This window comes from Olea europaea, unplaced genomic scaffold (assembly GCF_002742605.1).
Source record: "Olea europaea var. sylvestris unplaced genomic scaffold, O_europaea_v1 scaffold604, whole genome shotgun sequence".
Lineage (NCBI taxonomy): Eukaryota > Viridiplantae > Streptophyta > Magnoliopsida > Lamiales > Oleaceae > Olea > Olea europaea.
This window is the reverse complement of record NW_019264389.1, coordinates 18,599-31,855: the sequence shown is the minus strand read 5'-3', so window position 1 is coordinate 31,855 and position 13,257 is coordinate 18,599. Positions and strand designations below refer to the sequence as shown.

At 32.7% G+C, this 13,257-nt stretch overlaps 1 protein-coding gene across 1 annotated transcript; it reads right to left on the bottom strand.

The window, feature by feature from the left end:
- Nucleotides 1-524: 524 nt before the first annotated feature.
- LOC111389641 (amino acid permease 3-like) lies at nucleotides 525-4,515 on the bottom strand. The gene is made up of 7 exons (XM_023014580.1): nucleotides 4,382-4,515; nucleotides 2,674-2,779; nucleotides 2,342-2,581; nucleotides 2,131-2,224; nucleotides 1,810-2,024; nucleotides 1,562-1,701; nucleotides 525-1,446 (listed from the first exon to the last, which is right to left on the bottom strand). Exons 1-7 carry the CDS (start codon nucleotides 4,385-4,387, stop codon nucleotides 793-795), a joined length of 1,455 nt encoding a protein of 484 aa, XP_022870348.1. The 5' UTR covers nucleotides 4,388-4,515; the 3' UTR covers nucleotides 525-792.
- Between the last annotated feature and the right edge of the window lie 8,742 nt (nucleotides 4,516-13,257).

The following is a 13,257-nucleotide window of genomic DNA, read 5'->3' as shown; positions in this document are numbered from 1 at the left end:
AATCTTTTGTCACATGTCTTTATTTCCTGAACTTAATCAGCAATTCATTGAATAGAATCCTTATTTACAGTCTTCGTTGCCTGATAAGTATCAAACCATAAATCACGGGTCTCAAGTGGACAATTGGAACAATTGTTTGAAACCAAGGCAATTTAATTAATCTTTGGCAGGTAGGATACTGAATGCCAATAATGTAGGTGAAAGATAGTTTATACTATCCTCAATGTCCGAGCCAGTTTGAAAAAGAATTTTATACTGCTAAATTGGACGACAAGTGTCTCTTAACGTCTTTTTTATTTTCCTTTTCATCTGAGTTATTCCATAAGAACTTGCGATGATAAGTAATGTTTTCGGAATGTGGCTAATAACCAAAATGAATGAACGGTTAATCTATTCAAATGGGAATTGATAAGTCGATCCACACACACACATATATTTATATATGCACGTCTTACTTTTACTGTTGTATCAAGGAATAAAGAGGCTTTTTTTGTATTGCAAGTGCTTGTACAAGACTTTGCTAATTCCATTTCAACTGAGATATTGAAATAGATAGTGGTAGAAATTTGTGGAAAATGTGAAATTTTGAATTCCACATGACTACATACAAGCCTAATATATATCCTCAGGATACAATGAGAAATTACGTTAAAGATTGAAAACAATGGCATCAAGTACAGCATTTTAGTCCTCCTATGAACGAGTACTATAATTGAAAACCTAAATTCTTTGATCTCTTTCTTGTTTGGGAAAGAACCCTTTTTGTTAATTATGATGTAAAAGTGATCAGAATTAGGACATATTCTTGAAAGGCTTATACACTTTAAGATCAGAAACAACTCCAGCAAAAGAACCAGCAGCAGCAGCAATAGAGATTATAAGGCAAGCAACACTTAGAATTTGCAGGCTGAGCCATCTTGCACTCCATTTTGGGATCTTTTTTTGGACTATGTACATTTCGACTGGGAAGTATACGGTAAGAGGCCAGAACCCGAATGCGCCTAGAATTCCAACGACATCATTGAAGAATGGCATGAGCATTGAAATAATTGTCGTAATGATCACGAAAATTGTTCTCCACATAAGTCGGAAAAGATTGAGTTTCAAAGGCTTGTATCCCGGGATTGGGACTTGGATTTCTTTGGTGATGAATTTGCTTTCCGGGAACCATTCTAACGCAGTTTTTTCAACAAAGGCGAAAAGGGGTTGGCAATAAACTTGGTAGGCACCTACAAGGTGGATAACAATGGCAGCGTTGGCTATGTCAAGAAGCCAGTATGGGTTGTAGAAGCCAAAACCAGTGAGGAGATTTCCAGGTGAAAGGTCTCCAAATGCTGCGTAACCAAAACAGCCACAGGACATGTAGAAAATTGTTGTTACTACCACACTTAATAGAGTTGCTTTCTTCATTGTCTTGTATTCTGATGGTGGGGATTTGATTGTATTCTGTCATAAAAACATTAAAAAGAATCAAAATTAGGCTCTGTTCTAAGGTCGACTCTACAAATTTGAACAGCGTAAAGTTAAAATGTTGACTGTTATACTGTCCAATACTACATACCTGTATTTCAATAAGGATGAGGGAGTAGGAATAGGCAAAAGCTATGGCCCCAAGAGCTTGGAAGCTTCTCCATATTTTTTCCGTTTGAGTGACATATCCAATGCTAATTCCAGTGAGACTTCCCCTAATTTTTCCAGTTTCTAAAGCAAAAATGCATATACTATTAGGTTACAACACTTGAAATTAACAAATTTAATGCTTTTAAAGCAGAATATAAAAGAAAATGAAAAAAGGGGTTCCTCTCCTACCTGCAACTTTGGCAATTCCAAGGCCTAAACCAATGGTTGAGTAAGTGAAAGACATGACCGCAGCAACTATTGAAAGCCACCATATTTGATCGAAATCTGGGATTTGAGAGAAAACTATTTGAATAACACCAAATGCAATCATGTAGGGATTGCTTGAAATTCTGCAAGGACTATTATCTCCTTTTGAATGGAAGCAATTGGATTTCTTGATTGCCCTGTTTATTAATGTTCGAGAATCAGTAAAATTTTCAAGAATTATTTTGAACAGCAAAACCTAACTAAAACAGAGTTTTTCTTGCTCCGAATGTGACTCATACTTACATCATGCTTATAGAGGAAGCAATTGTATAACCAATGGCAACTCCAAAAAGATTCAAGTACTGAATTGCTCCACAAATTTTCACCTGAAATCCGCCTGAAATTTTCAAGTACCACAAGAATATAAGTAGAAAGAATGAAATATAACAGTAATATCAGGGCGCCTAGGTCATCTACACTATGACTAGGCTCCACACAGTTGAACTGGAATTACCTAGGTTGGCTCTGACAGCATCCATGTAAGTATAGTTTCTTTTTCCTTTTCCCGTATCGGGATCAACCGACCGGTAACATGATGCTAGAAGAGCAGAGGTGTAGTAGGTGACAAATGAGAACAAGAGCATCACAGTTGGACCAGCTATCCATCCCAGTTGAGCAGTGGCCCAAGCCAAGGACAAAACACCAGAACCAATCACTGCTGTTATTATATGAGCACTTGCAGTCCACACAGTTCCTATTCAAATATAAAGCATGAAGAAAAAATCAGCAAAATCTAACAAAACTATAAAAATTTGTGTAAAAAATAGATATAAAAGAAAATATTACCTGTTCTTTTGAGATGGCCATCATCATCAAAACATTTGGAACCACCCTGAGGAAGCGCATTGAGGGATACGTCAAACACTTGGTTATGGCTGTTGTTTTCACCCATCTTTGTTTCAAACAAGTCAAGAAAATGAAATATCAGAGCTATGGAGGAAGAAAAACTCAGCTCAATCTGTCTTAATAAATGTTCTTCTTTAAATTCCAGTGAATGAAATTGTTAAATGGACCACTCTTCAGCTCTATCTTTCCAGCACTTTAAACTACTAAAAAGAATTCTCACAAAAGCACACTTTCCAAAGTCTCGCGAAACCCGAATGTTTATCAGGAAAATTCTACTTAATAGGCAACTGATCAAGAATTGAATGCAGAAGGGGTGTGCTTTATGGAATGCCAAGACGGGCTATTTATAAGCAGATAAAGAACTTGTAAAAGGTGTATGTAAGGACCTCATGACTCAACACGTTTTGTCAACGAGCCTTTGTAGCCACCCTCACCCCCAACACCACCTATAGAGATATTATTGTCTCTGTGGGGTATGGGGGAAAAGTGAGTTCTCCACTAGTCTGCACCTTCCTAGACGATTCAAACTGCTGGTAATTGTGGGATATTTTTTCATTTTTTGCCTCAAGTAATGTGGAAAACAACATGTGATGAAAAGTAATTATTTTCGAGGAAAGAAATAAGTAGAGAGAAAAAAAGGGAAAAAGTAACTTAGTAAAGATAGCTTTACATATTCTGTAGATCAATGTGGTAGGTTTGGATTTGGAAGGTAGTAGTATGAGATCAGACAAGTTGCTGTCGGAGAAATTAATGATGCCATGTTTTTTTTCCATACTTCTTTAAGAGGGACGATTACATGTTTACTGCACAATGACTCCTTTTGGGAGTGATTTTTTATCTAAAAAAATTAATTTTTTGACCGTTATTTCATTATTTCAGCCTTAATTTTTGACTTCTTCTTTCATAGGTAACCCCGACTTTTATCCTAACGGCTAAAAAATCAATTCTCAAAACCATTACAGAATAAACCCAGTATTAGACATGAACAAACTGTATATTGAACAAATTATCAATTTGTTTCTCCCAACATGCCAAGATCATGAGAATCCGTACTCCTTTTTTTTTTTTTTTTTTTTACAAAAATGATGGAGAAATGCAATGTTATATCGACTTAATTAGGTATCAAGTTGAGGGAAGGTTCAAAAGTAGGCATCATACTTGCTTAGCTACATACTTTTTAGTGCTTGTTTGGTAAGGATTTTGTTAATTGATTTTTTGACCGTTAGATATAAAGTGGGTCCTACCTGTGAGAGAAAAATTCAAAAATGATGACTGAAATAGTGAAATAACGATTAAAAATTTGATTTTAATTGACTTTTAATCCCTACCAAACATACTCTTAATTGCAAAAAGATAAAGCATCCATTATTGGACAACTGCAAATCCCGACATAGATTGCTAATGACATGCGTGTGCATATGATCTAGTACTATTTGCAAATACAAATTGTAGGTGAATGAAATCTATGAGCAACTTTATTTAAAGATTTTTCAATTCTCGACCTCTCATAATTACATGCTAAAGAAAGATTAAAGAAAATGAAATGCATGCAGTAAAAGTAAAAAAAAAAAAAAAAAAAAAAAAAAAAAAAAAAAAAAAAAAAAAAAAAAAAAAAAAATGAAGAAGAAGAAGATTTAAGGGTTCTTACTGTCATTATGTAATTCGTTTCCTCCTTTGATCAAAGTGGCAACAATGGAAAATCAAAAGGAACCTCAATTTGAGGAAATACAGAGAGAAGGAGGAATTTGTTTTAAGTATTGTGTGCCATTCTTTTATCAAATTCTCAGCAATATATAAGTGAAAAAAAAGGACAAAAAATAATATTTTAATCTTTCTCTTTTATAGAGAACCTTTGAATCAAAATAATATGAAAGGCCTCTCCTCNTTCCTTTTGATATTAATCATTAAGCCTCTCAATAATGCAAGTAGAAGTTATAATCTATAAGCAACTGAGACACCTATCAATTTCGGTAAATAATTTTATTATTATTTTTAAAAATATATATATATAGTCCAAAATTGCTGTTATCACTATCTTGCAGGATTTGAAGCATAATTATTTTCCATACGTAGATGGACAATCACTAGACATCCTCTCATGTTTGGTTCCCAAAGTCTGAGGAATGAAAGTTTATTACTCAGATAAATTTATGGTCTCGAAAGGTATCTTGTACTTGTGAAGTGGATCACACCATCCACATGCTACAAGTTAATTGGTTTAAAGAGATTGAAGGAGATTGTATTAGTTTAGAAATATTTTGGACCATAGATTAAATTCAATGGTTGGGTTTAATCTTGTGGTCAATTTCTTTTTCTAGTCATGTCACATTCATCTTGACTATAGTACAATATTTGAATTTTGAATTCAAATGGATTTGATTCTATAATTACAAGCCTTCTTCATTTCTCTCATTTTGGACTTGGCATAATAATAAAGAGAGCTTAGAGAGGTGACCAAGTGGGAGTACTTCATATCTCCGGTGAAATTCTTGGTGGCTTCCGATGGATCTTTTCTCGGTATATCCATTGTCATTCCCGTAGACGACAATGTATGATCCGATGTGGTACAAATCTGAGCATCATAGGATACTCCATTGATGGTGTTGAAGAAGCTTTGATTAATCCATTGGTGGTGTATGTTTTCCGTATTGTAGTTGTAATAATCTTTTATATACTACACTTTAAACTCTACAGTATTGTTTTATTGTTCGTTTGAAAAATCGATTGTGGATTACTCTAGTGTGAAAGACTAAAAAATTTTAAAATTTGGAATTCAAGGCTATGTTTTAAGCTCTTGATAAGATGCGTTCTTTTTTCTCCTCGTCTTATTGATTATATTATGTTCATAATCACTAAGCATTCATTAAGAGGCCATTTTACCAGAAAAAGATTCCTATATATATATCCAAAATGACAAGTAGATAATGATCTCAGCTTTCTAACATCAATTAATAATTTAGGGTGGAATTATTAAAGTCCTGGGAAAATAATGCAATCATAGAAGGCTATTCACGGCGGTTAACAAGTTGTTAGCTATAGAGGTTTCGTAAAAATTCACTTTGACAATTTTAACAAACAAGTATGCCAATTACGATGTGACGGATTTTTAAACATCAGTCGTCCTTTGATGGTGGGTGGGGACAAGACAAGAATATAGTTCAAATTAGTTTTATTACTTATGGGATTACATGATTTTGAAGCACAAATAATTGCCATTCATAGATGGACAAAAATCGCTAGAAATTCTATTCTTTGATCATCTCTGGTTCCCAAAGTCTTAGGAAAAAGAATGGTTATTACACAAAGACAATTACTCCTTTTGAGTGGGCATCTTACAAAGTTTTAATGCATTGCACCTATAAATTAATATTATTCTTGTAAAACGTGCAGCTGCCTGTGTGGTTGCATTTGCTTGTTGTACACACGATAAATCTACTTGAGTGAAATGAGGAAAAATGATAGATATTGCATATATAGTAATGCATTGTTACTGGGTAGACTATAATAAAACAAAAATGTTGTTTGTACAACATATTTTTTTTCCGTAATTTTCACACCTCACAAAGGTAGGGTATACGATTATTTTAATTGTGGACCCCACTCACTTGCATGTGTGTGTGCTGTGAAAATTGATATACTTGTAGAATGACTGGTAATGAAATTCTTAACACTGACTTGCTTGTTAATTATTTGTATTTGAATGAATATATATGTCAAAACATGTGTTTTTTATTATTATTATTTTTTTATTTTTATTGAAGTATAATAGATTTGGATAGACTTATTTGATTAAAATAAAAGAACGATTAAGTGACCTAGGCATGATAAAATGTTTTTTCTTGAAAATATGTCCTGGCTGATTTTTCATGGATGGGAAGACATTGGGTTCCCACTTCCCAGTCGATATTTCTTGATATAAATGCATGGTCATCTTAATATTATGAAGTCCAGCAAAAAAGTATGTAAAGAGTGAGAATGAAAATTTTGGGTACGGGAATAAAAGGTTAAGCCGGCTACTTTACTGCAGATACATTTAGTGCTTGTTTGGTAGGGATTTTGATAATTATTTTTTTGACCGTCAGAGATAAAGTAGATTCTACATGTGAGAGAATAATTCAAAAATGACGTCTGAAATAGTAAAATAACGGTAAAAAAAATTGATTTTAATTGACTTAAAATCATTACTAAACAAGCTCTTAGCCTGAAATGAGGATGTCGGAGTTCGATCGGGTCATGAATTATCTCTAATTCTTTTAATCATATTAAAATGCATTCACTTTTTCTAGCATTTAATGTCCACTATTACATCTTTGGTCTCCATCCAGCGTAAACTGGGTTGGTGCCCCATGCCTGAGGTGACCTTTCTCATCTAGTGGGGCTAGATGGGTTAAGCCAACCCCACTCTAATTTTTTTTATTAGTTTTTCTATTTTCTCAAAAATTAAATGAAAGTTAAAAAAAAAAATATTAGGGACTGGCATTGTTTATTTAGCCCCTATTTGACTCTGTTCATCCAAAAAAAAAAAAAAAATCTCATACTTATTATTAACTATACATTCACACATTTATAAAATATTTTGCACGTAAAACTAAAATTTTTTCCTACTTTTTTAACTATACATTCCTTAAAAAATCACAATTCAAAATATCATTTTTTTCTTAATTTTTCTTTATAATGACTATCAAACGGGGACTTAAAGGCCAGTCATGCGAAGATCAACCAAAATTGTAGCCCATGTCGAGCTAATATCCAGGTAGGTCGGCCGGCCGCTAGGAAATACATACCCATCTTTCGCACTATCTGTAATTATTGTGGTAGTTAAAAAAGTAAAAAGTTCAAAAGTTAATCATTGTGTAATTTAAATTAATCTAATAAATAAAGATATTTGTACAAAATTTTGTTGACAAAATGGTGTACTCATTCTCACAAAATTAGCGAACCCCACGTGAATTTAAAAAATATCGGCTTGTGGTCCTCACCTCCATTGTAAGAAGTGAGTAAGAAAGTTTGTAAAAAAAAGTTTATACATATAACATGATCCTAATTTAATTGTGTTAATGGGAAAAGATATAGATTCCTTAGGTTAATAATCCACTTGGCAGTACTATCACCCCTTTTCTCCTTAAATTATTGATTACACTATGTGAAGTAACCTATAAATGTTCATTAAGAGGCAATTTCATTGGCAAAACAGAACCTAAATATATCGAAATGATGACATATACTGAATCTAGTTTTGAGTCTCTTGACAACATGAATTTTAATTACTCAATTGAAATTGGGACATGTTCTCAACTACCTATAATTTTAACTTTTACTTATCTTTCAATAGTAATTTCCCTTTTTTTTTTTTTTGGTTTTTTTACCCTATACATGTGTAAAAGTAGGTCAGGTAATGTTGGAAAATTATAGCAATGGAGAAAAATAGAAGAAGATGATAAAGAAGAAGACATGATCAAGAAAATAATATCGTTGTTCTCAGACGATATTTGTCTTATTTTCAATATGTAAAGTAATAGCAATTTGTTCAAAGTTTGGTTGAATGTACGAATGATTTTTAATTCATTCTCATGTGTTTTGGGATGAACACACTCTCTCCTCATGTGTTTTGGGATGAACACGCACTCTCTCTCTCCTCATGTGTTTTGGGATGAACACGCACTCTCTCTCTCTCTCTCTCTCTCTCTCACACACACACATATAATTCAACTAGTCTTGCACGATTGGTTCCATCTCTTCATGGAAAGGTGCAAAGTTTCGCTCAAAACAGCCAAAATTTTCAAAAGGAAAAAACAACCAATGGTCACATTTATTCGCTTTTGCGTACGCATAATATAACCATTTTTGGTTTTGTTCCTGTTTAATCAAAACGTGTGTCCGTAGACACAGCCAAACACGTGGCATAAATTCTTCCTCTTGATTTTTTCTTAAATTCATTACTTCTTATGATTTTGAACAACAAATTTACAACAGTTAACTTAGGTCTGGAGAGACGAGTTGTGTTGGACTGACTGACTTAGAATCTTTTGTTGGCTATTGGTTAAATTAATCGAGAATTGAAAATCGATTAAAGTGATTTCGTATCGACTTCGGCCAAATACTCAAAAGCTCAACTCAATCCGTTTAGGCAAAATTGTTTGCCACTTCGCCGTTTCGGGGCGCACAAACGGGGATCGACCTGCCCGGTCAGGTTGCGGGGGGGCTAGGGGGCAACGCCCCCGAAAAAGTTGCCCCCGAAAGAGAATTTTGATTTCTCTTCATGTATTGAAAGGTATATTTGGCATTTCGAAAACCAATATCGGATGAATGAGAAATTACGAAAAAGGACGAAAATCAGGTCAAAATCCGGTGAATATAAACCTTTTTATAAAAATGCATTGTTTGAAAAGGGTGCATGGTTTGGCCTCAACCATTTCGTCCACATCCTTTCATGGTCTATAAATAGAACCCTTTGGGTGTCCTATTCCACACAATTTGATATGCAAAACATCTCTTATCCTCTCTTCTATCCAAAATCAAAATCATTTCATTTATTTTGATTTTCCTTCTTTTCATCCTTGGAGTACATAAGCCTAAATTTGGTTCATTGTACTTGTGTTTTGGAGTGCTACAAACACAAGTGTAGCCGTTGTATCTTGGGAGTCGATTGCCGAAATCCGTAGGCACCGTTGCGGGGCAAATTCGACTTAAGGACAAAGAGTCCAACTCTTGCCTCGACTTTGTCCCTACTTTCTTCTCCTTCTTGTTTGTGTTTTCTTTGTCGTTACTCTGTCCAATTTTCAGCACGGATTTACAAATCATCATTATACTTATTTTGGCGTCACTATTCACAAAATTCCTCCAACATCTTTTTCAATTAAGATTTTTATTTTCTCAAATAATTGCTCAAAAAGTTTAAAAGAATATGTTTCCCTGATGTTTGGTATCTTATTTGACTAGCCAACTCTACACACGATCGATGAATATTTTGTATTATGTCGGACCTCTATCTAGCTTGCCATCGACACAATCCTCATCTTAATCATATACCTTTACGTAATCAATGTGGTACAAATCGTTGTGTAAGAGAAACTTCGTTCCAAAAAGGTAGATTAAATCAATTTAACGGTGTTATATATATATATATATACAACTTGGCTGAAGAACCCTTTTTCTCATCAACTAGAGATCACAATATGTCAATTAAGCAATAAAGATTCATTAAGAGGCCATTTCATTAGCCAATATATATATATACACAACTTGGCTGAAGAACCCTTTTTCTCATCAACTAGAGATCACAATATGTCAATTAAGCAATAAAGATTCATTAAGAGGCCATTTCATTAGCCAATATATATATATACACAACTTGGCTGAAGAACCCTTTTTCTCATCAACTAGAGATCACAATATGTCAATTAAGCAATAAAGATTCATTAAGAGGCCATTTCATTAGCCAAAATTTACTAGATTTACCCGAAATGACAACTGGAACAGATATCTCAATATCAATAAATAATATATTCTTGAAACTACATTTTACACCAATCTTGAAAGTTCTAATTAGTCGATTGATTTATTTATTTAAACCCAATTCGCGGAAATGAGAAATTAAAAAGCAATAAATCACTTTTAATTATTTTTAGGAGATTAATCAATCAAGTTTAATTATCCTATAGTTTGAATACCATAATCAATAAATAAGATGATCATGGAGAAACCCTATCTTGATAAAAATTTAGGCACTTTGCCAATTAATAATCTGCTATAAATCGAAATAAACTTACAATACAGACTAGACCCGTCTACTTCGTAAAATTTTTTACCTTCATTTCTTCAGTCTCCCTTGATCCTATTGGAGGTGAGGCCTTAGCCCTCTTGGACTGCGCACTCTTGATACCAAATCTCGGCTCCTAGTACTTCATCTTAGTCCTCTGAATTTGTACTTCTGCAACGACTCCCGATCCCTGATATTGATTTATCTCCAGTGGATTAAATAAAGAATTCTTCATTTTCCCAACGGAGCCTCATTCAGCAGCATCATAACTCGTACTGCCTCTTTCCGAAACTCCCGTAACTCTAAAGGCTAATTGGCGAAGGTTGGTTTTGGTGTTTGATTAACAATCTTCTGTGTGTTTGATATGTGGTTGGATGTAGGGGGGTGTCTGTATGAATTGAAAAGTTAGTGTAACATCGACCCGTCGCTCAAGCTGTTAGCGACAACTAAACAGTCGTCAGTATTTTTGTCACAACCTTTTCTCCCAATATCCGATTGAGGTGATTCAAATTATATTGGAAAACTAATTCAAAGGGCTACAATTCTTTTAAAACTAGAATTTCTCCGAATTCGATTGTATTTGATGTAAAAATTGCATTGCAAATTGCTACCAAGAATTTGAAGTATAACTTGAGCAATTCTTTGATGCCCTTTAAACTCCAAGTTGTATTCCCTTAATCGTATGTGATTTTTTTGGACATTTTTAACATCTTGGACTCATTCAAGACCTATACCATCAATCCTTAACTATTTTGACTTTGATTATAACTCGATAAACTCCTAATACAATTCAACTAGGACTTGATTTGATTTAGAAAATCATCAATTACAATTTGGACTTAACAAGCCTTAAAAGTAACCAATTAGTTGATTAAACTACCATTTTTTGAGCCCTAATGTTTGACCATAAGACTAACATATTGTTAAGTTATAGATCCTAATTATTGTTTCCGTACAAAGTACACTGATCAGACTTGTAATCTTGATTTCGCCCTAATTTTTCTGAAAATAAAAAATAAAAAATTGGGAACTGTCATCAAAATTTTGTATCATCATCAAAAAGAGAAATGTTAGAGAAAATGTAGTGTGCAGTTATTCTCTTTTAAAGTTATTTTCATCATAATAAATTATTAAAATGGCAGATGAAGATGTAGTCTCATATTTAGACAAATCTTTATAATCTTGCATGTTCTTTTGTGACTCAAAGGGTGTGTTTGATTACATTTATTTTCCATGAAAAATATCAGTTTTCCATCCAACTTTTCACTTGGAGTGTTTGATTGCTATTTTTTTCCATGGAAAATATTTTCCAACTTTTGAAAATATGCCTAATTTTCCTTGTTTTTAAGGAAAATATTTTCCTTGGGTAGAGGTGGTTTTTATTTTCCACAAAAGATGGAAAATATTTTCTTTTCTAGGTAATATTTTCCATGTCAATCAAACACACTCTAATTGTTTCTATTGTTCTTGGTAGAATATAGTTAATATTTATAATTCTCGACATTTCAAAAAGTAAAAATTAGGAACTTGGTTGATGATAGGTACTGATGAAAAATATCTTTTCCCTATTTATCACAAGATATGCCAACAACACCTGTTTACCTAATTATAATAATTTAATCAGGAAAAAATAATATACTTTTCTAGCTAGCATAATCTCGAGTTATTTAAAAGTTTATTTAATAGGATATGGTTTATCTGCAAAAAGATTTTGCTCGATACATATCTCTGTCTGTCTAGCATAGTAATTCATCTTGTATTGGTTGTGTTTGGTACTTTAAATTGGACCGTATAAAGAGCTAATTATAATATTAAAGTAGATATACTATGTAGATATTATTAGGGTTCGTTTGTGTGGATAATAATTTTTATTTTTTTATTTTTATATATTCACTCTATCTTTCTCGAGTTAACTAAATATGAATTGAAGAATCTATCCTAATACTATCTAAGTCGTATTATCTTTTCTAATTTATGCATAATTTTGTGTACGGTCTAGCCTTCGTGTTCTAAAATTTTAATAAAATAGCAAAAAGGGTATTAGTTTCTTATTATTTGGGTGAATTACATTTTCTGTTAAAAAATTTAAACTACAACATCTAGAATTTTGAATTTTGAGCTGTTAGTGGAAGAGAATTAATTTAATCTTGAATACGTTTTTATCGCAAGTCGGATTATTTGTTTTAGATGCATGATGCGGGAAAATTTGTATTTTCAACAGGGTACTTAGGTTTTTCATAAAAATATTATATTTAACTTATTTTCAATTTGTTGATAAAAAATAAGTAAATATTTTGTTTTTAGCCAAACATTCTCGTGGTCTCCTCCAGTATAACATTAAAGTAGATAAACAGGTATGATATCAATGTTCTAAACAAATTAATTCCAATGAAAAGACTGAAAAGATAAAGAGGAGAAAAATGAAATTTTCACCTAAAGTTTGGCTTGTTTAAATTACTTATTTTATCAAATATGATTTTTAAGTTATTATTTTACTAACAAATTTACCTTTTTTAGAAATCACGTTAACTTGCCTTTCAAAAAAATGAACTTTCTAACACAACAAAATATGTTCTTGAAAAAATTCATTGACGTGATAACAAAGGAATTTCATAATATTTTTAAGTTGGCATTATTATGAAAGCAATGGAATAAAATTCGTGAAGTATTAAAACTGAGAAACAAAGAGGACTAAAATTCGTATAGTATTATAACTTAGAAATAGTTAAGTTCGCTCTTATCTTGGGTTGGTGAATAGACACAAG

Bases quoted from the DNA above. Each gene is read 5' to 3' on its own strand.
- LOC111389641 (XM_023014580.1), bottom strand. The intron at 2,025-2,130 runs GTAAGTATGAGT...ATTAATAAACAG, and splicing joins GCTTCCTCTATAAGCATGAT to GGCAATCAAGAAATCCAATT. The intron at 1,702-1,809 runs GTAGGAGAGGAA...TTTTTGCTTTAG, and splicing joins TGGAATTGCCAAAGTTGCAG to AAACTGGAAAAATTAGGGGA.